The sequence below is a fragment of the Vigna radiata genome, unplaced genomic scaffold, assembly GCF_000741045.1.
Source record: "Vigna radiata var. radiata cultivar VC1973A unplaced genomic scaffold, Vradiata_ver6 scaffold_289, whole genome shotgun sequence".
In the NCBI taxonomy this organism is placed as follows: Eukaryota; Viridiplantae; Streptophyta; class Magnoliopsida; order Fabales; family Fabaceae; genus Vigna; species Vigna radiata.
The window spans coordinates 195,984-201,062 of record NW_014542227.1 but is presented as its reverse complement, the minus strand read 5'-3'; the positions used below and the strand labels follow the sequence as shown (position 1 = coordinate 201,062).

At 33.8% G+C, this 5,079-nt stretch overlaps 1 protein-coding gene across 1 annotated transcript; it reads left to right on the top strand.

Annotated features, from left to right (window-relative positions):
• Nucleotides 1-1,950: 1,950 nt before the first annotated feature.
• On the top strand, nucleotides 1,951-4,482 carry LOC106779514 (random slug protein 5). The gene is made up of 6 exons (XM_014667629.2): nucleotides 1,951-2,292; nucleotides 2,756-3,014; nucleotides 3,098-3,134; nucleotides 3,751-3,856; nucleotides 3,981-4,091; nucleotides 4,174-4,482. Exons 1-6 carry the CDS (start codon nucleotides 2,131-2,133, stop codon nucleotides 4,288-4,290), a joined length of 792 nt encoding a protein of 263 aa, XP_014523115.1. The 5' UTR covers nucleotides 1,951-2,130; the 3' UTR covers nucleotides 4,291-4,482.
• Nucleotides 4,483-5,079: the final 597 nt, after the last annotated feature.

The following is a 5,079-nucleotide window of genomic DNA, read 5'->3' as shown; positions in this document are numbered from 1 at the left end:
AAATAATTAGCTCAGAAAATTCAAATTAATTAAAATTAGAATTTCCGGTCAAATTAAGCATATTTAGGAAAAACGGGAAAATACCGGAAAATTAAGCACAATTCCCTGATTAATTCTAGCACAATAAACTAAGTAAAGTCAAGAAAATATCGACTCATCAGTAAGCCTTGGTCACGCCACCACAACATCGTCGTCACGCCACTAGAGCACCGTCGTCACACTACACAGCACCGTTGCCACACCAAAACAGCACCGCCATAGAACCCCCAAATCGGCACAAATGACCAACCACCACAACCCACAAAGCAACGTCAACGAACCTACCACCTAACCCACAAATCGTTGTCAATGGACCAACCAAGCAACGAACACGAGAGCACACAACGTTAATTCATGGCACAAGCACAATGGGCAAGGAAAGGGAAGGGGAGCTGGAGACGAGGGCAAAGGGGAGGGAAATTGGAGAAATTCTGAGTAAATGGGAATGAATACCCAATTCGAGAACTTAAACTATTGAGGACATTAACGAAGGCCAAAGACCACCGGTACGTTATGTCACCAGCTAATGATCGTCGATAAATAACTTCATAATAGTCGTCGGAAAAGCCTTCGGTAAATGACCATTATCGAAGGACTGCAGGCCGTCGGTAATATGCCTTCGGTAATCAACACATTTTCAGTATTTTTCATGGATTTTACATTCTCCCTATTAACAAAGTTTTCACCCTAAAAAATTGTACTTATTTCGAAAATAGGTATGGATATGCCTTTCATATCATCTTCTAATTCTCGTATGATCTCTTGAGTCCTTTTGTCCCACCTAACTTTTATTGTACGAATGCCTTTCACTTATATCTATTTGATTTGCTTGTCCAAAATTCGTACAGGTTTAACATCCAAGGATAAATCTTTTCTAACGTAAATATCATTTGCTTCTAGCACATGATTTGGACTCAACATATTTTCTCGACTGTGACAAATGAAATACATTATGTAGGTTTGCCAATTGTGGTGGTAACGTGATCTCATATGCAACTGGTCCAATTATTTCTAACTATTTGATAAGGTCCGAGAAACTTTGGAGACAACTTCATTGATTTGATAGCCCTTCCTACTCCTATTTTTGCTGTTACTCGAAGAAATACATGAGGTCCAATCAATGCGACATGTTAGCCTTCTCTTAGCTGAGATCATCTCGATCTGATTACATTTCATTGTGAACAAAATTGAAGAAAGCTAAACAATTTTACTAATGTCCTTAGACAAATTAATTTTAGTAATTATCTTTACAAATGAGGTAAAGGTCCATAAACTAAGTTTTTACTATAAATAAGATTATTTATTATTTACAAAGTAATTAATACTTTTGTCATTAGTATTGCATTTATTGATATCTAACATACTTAATTAACTTAAACATCAAACTGTCTCTTATAAACACATCTTCTTTTACAGCAAAAGAGATGAATACTTGGAATATAATAATTTAGAACATACATGAAGAGTGAAGAAGTTAAAGAATATCTTTACAAAATATATTCAACGAACATTATTTATTTATTGAGAGATATTTTGCTCCAATTATATTTAATTTTTATTTATTTTCAAAACTAAAAACTTACTTCTTCTCAATACAATTTTTGTTCGTCATTAATTATAAATATTGTTAAATATAGGCATTCCATATTTTTTATTTTAAAATTAAATAATAATACTAAATAGGGTATACTTTAAATTTTACATTTTAACAGTTCGAAAATGAATTAATAAAATGGGTGAAGATACACAAACATTTTATCTTTTTCTACTCAACACTAGTTTAACACCAATAAAATAAAATAACAATTTTATGATAAATCAATTAGAGAAATAGAATAATTTATTAGATATTGAAAGGGTGTAGAACATGGAAAATTTTCCTCAATAAAATGGCATTTGAATGAAAACCCGGGTAGTTGAACATTCAACAACTGCTGTCAATACTGACCACTCAAATCCCCAGAAGAAGTTTCGCATTTAATAAGGAGAAGAAATGAGACAGCTTTTCCTGCCTCCATGTTCTTCTGAGTGAGAACACCAGACACAAATTCTTGTCGGTGAGGAAAAGTGTTGAGGCAGAGATTCAAAGGAATGGAGAGTTTCTTGAGCCCTGAACCATCACAGAAGTCACCTTTGGATTCCAGTTCCAAACAAGTCACAACCATTGAAGAACTGAAAGACAGCACTGATGCCGAACTCACCAAAATTCGTCTCATGAGGGCCTCTGTTGAAGCCCGAGATCCCTCTTCCAAGGTACCCATATGCACAAAACCATTCAACACAGTTCAAGTTGCCACCTTTTCTTGCAGCCAAATTAATTGTTATGGATTTGTGCCCTTTCTTTCTTTATGAAAGTAATGCTGCACTTTCCTTACAATTTTATTGTGAATCATATGGATAAAATGAAACTATCTTTCTTCTTACTGTACTAGTTTTTGCATAGCTAATTTCTGTCCAAGAATATGTTTTGATCATGATGTTTGAATTTTCATAGCTTTATATAAGAGATTCGAATTGGGGTTGCACTTAGATTAACAACTGTGTTGGTATATATACGGATAAAACTATTTGTGACCCTGATATTTCCAATTACAACGGAATGCCCAGAAACGGAGATTGACTTTTATTCGGAACTAGAAGTGTTGTAACTAATAAAAACGCAAAATTATGATGCCTAAGTGGAATTTAATTTGGTTGAGCTTTGGTGAATGGGCAGGAAGTGGATGATTTGATGATTAGAAGATTCTTGCGGGCTCGTAATTTAGATGTGGAGAAGGCTTCGGCAATGTTCCTGAAGTATTTGAAATGGAAACGTTCGATTATGCCAAATGGTTATATATCGCCGTCAGAGATTGCCGAGGATATTGCACAAGAGAAGGTGTTTGTGCAAGGGCTCGACAAGAAGGGTCGACCTATAGTTGTTGCCTTTGCTGCAAAACATTTTCAAAGCAAAAATGGTGCCGATGGATTTAAACGTATTATTCTCACTTCAGATCTAATGCAATTTGCATTTCAAGTCCTCTTACTTAATGACAACAAGTACTTCTTCTGTATGCAGGTTATGTAGCATTTACTCTTGAGAAGCTATGTTCAAGGTGCATCGCTTTTCCTCTGCTAATTCATACATGTGCATAATAAAATGAGTTCAATACGACTTTAGTCCATGCAATTCATCTTTCTAGTCAACTTTAGTCATTGGCACCACTGAAAAATAAATTGGTTATCACAGTTGAATTTGATCTGCAACATCTTATCCAATATTACCACTCAAAGTAACAACAAAGGTTAAAATATAAAAACAAATAGTCTAATTTGGTCTCCAAAACATAAGTTTTATGTTATCTCTGATAGTATTTCTGCTAGACAAAAATGATTATTCGGATAGTTTTATACACTGATGGAGTTAAATTTGGTTAGTGTGACATCTTTTACTCTTGTCCTAAATCTCAGAAAGACTAATTTGCTGTAACAGAGACATGAGAATACAGTGAAACATTTTAACTTAAGGACAAAGCTTGAACCAAAAGTTCATAGAAATAAAATTAAACCACTTCCACCCAAATGAATCTGAGATATATGTGCAGCTGCATCTTGAACTATAGACATGAAATTTATGTTTTTGTCCAAATTTTTAATTATATCCTACACATAAAACTGTGAATATGGTTAGAAGATTGCAAAGATTGTTAATATGCCTATTTAACATCTCAGGATGCCACCGGGGCAAGAAAAGTTTCTTAGCATTGCAGACATTGAAGGATGGGGATATGCTAACAGTGACCTTCGTGGATATCTTAATGCTCTATCCATTTTGCAGGTTTAGGTTTCCCTCCATTCATTAACCACTTCTCCCCACAAATATTGTGCATAGCTTTTCCTTGTGTGTTTAACTGGGAAAGTTGAAACATCCGGACCTCACATGTCCATTTTTCTGACTGCAGGATTGCTACCCTGAAAGATTAGGAAAGATGTTTATTGTACACGCACCATATTTGTTTATGAAAATTTGGAAAATGATTTACCCTTTCATTGATGACAACACCAAGAAAAAGGTGACACTTCAAATTCATAATACATGTTATATTTGCATGAGATGTTGTAGCAACATACTTTGAATGTTATAGTTCTGTGCAGATAGTATTCGTGGAGAACAAAAAGCTGAAATCAACATTGCTAGAAGAGATAGAAGAGAGTCAACTCCCAGATATATACGGAGGCCAAATGCCGTTAGTTCCTATTCAGGATAGCTGATTAAATTATACTTTTTAAGGCTTGTTTGTCAACTTAATCTCTCCAAATAATTTCATCACTTTAGCACAAGTTAAATACATATTATAGTCCTGTAGTTCATCACATCAGCATATGCATATGATCTTGTAATATGTAATGTGCATGCTTAGTGAGGCTTATAATAGGCTACTTTAGAAGAACTTGTTCCTTGAATCCTATAATCTCTGCATCAAATTATCACACAGGTATCTTTGAAAGAATAAATAACAGTTATTAGTGACAAAATTCATACATACATATATATACATACATATATATATATATATATATATATATATATATATATACACACACATATATATATATATATATGGTTTGCTTTTTTGGTCCAATCATATTGAGTTGGAATCTAGTCGGCCACATCCATGCTTATGATACACTATATAGTCTACAGCAAAGAATTTTTACTCTATTAGTGAATTCCAAGCTCTATCCCATAATTATGAGCCACTCTGAATATGGCTGTAAATTTTCTCTCATTTGTTAAGCAATCAAGAATGCAAATATAAACTTGCTTATTCTTTCACTTTTTCAGTCATTTCTCAATTTTCTACCTCTTTAGACATGTAACCGTCTTGATAACCAATTTGATTTATTAGGGCTTCAAATTTTAAGTATCCAAAATATTTATATGGAAAAATAGACTATTTCAAAGCCACCATTTTAGTAAGTAGATGATAAGGTTTGCTCGTGCCCCATGGCAGAATCAAAACTAAATTTCAGTGTTACAAACAAACTTGTATATGTGAA

Excerpts from the sequence above, each read along its gene's own strand:
- LOC106779514 (XM_014667629.2), top strand. The coding sequence starts at position 2,131 with ATGGAGAGTTTCTTGAGCCCTGAACCATCACAGAAGTCACCTTTGGAT. Across the intron at positions 2,293-2,755 it reads CCCGAGATCCCTCTTCCAAG|GAAGTGGATGATTTGATGAT; the intron begins GTACCCATATGC and ends GTGAATGGGCAG. Across the intron at positions 3,135-3,750 it reads CTTGAGAAGCTATGTTCAAG|GATGCCACCGGGGCAAGAAA; the intron begins GTGCATCGCTTT and ends TTAACATCTCAG.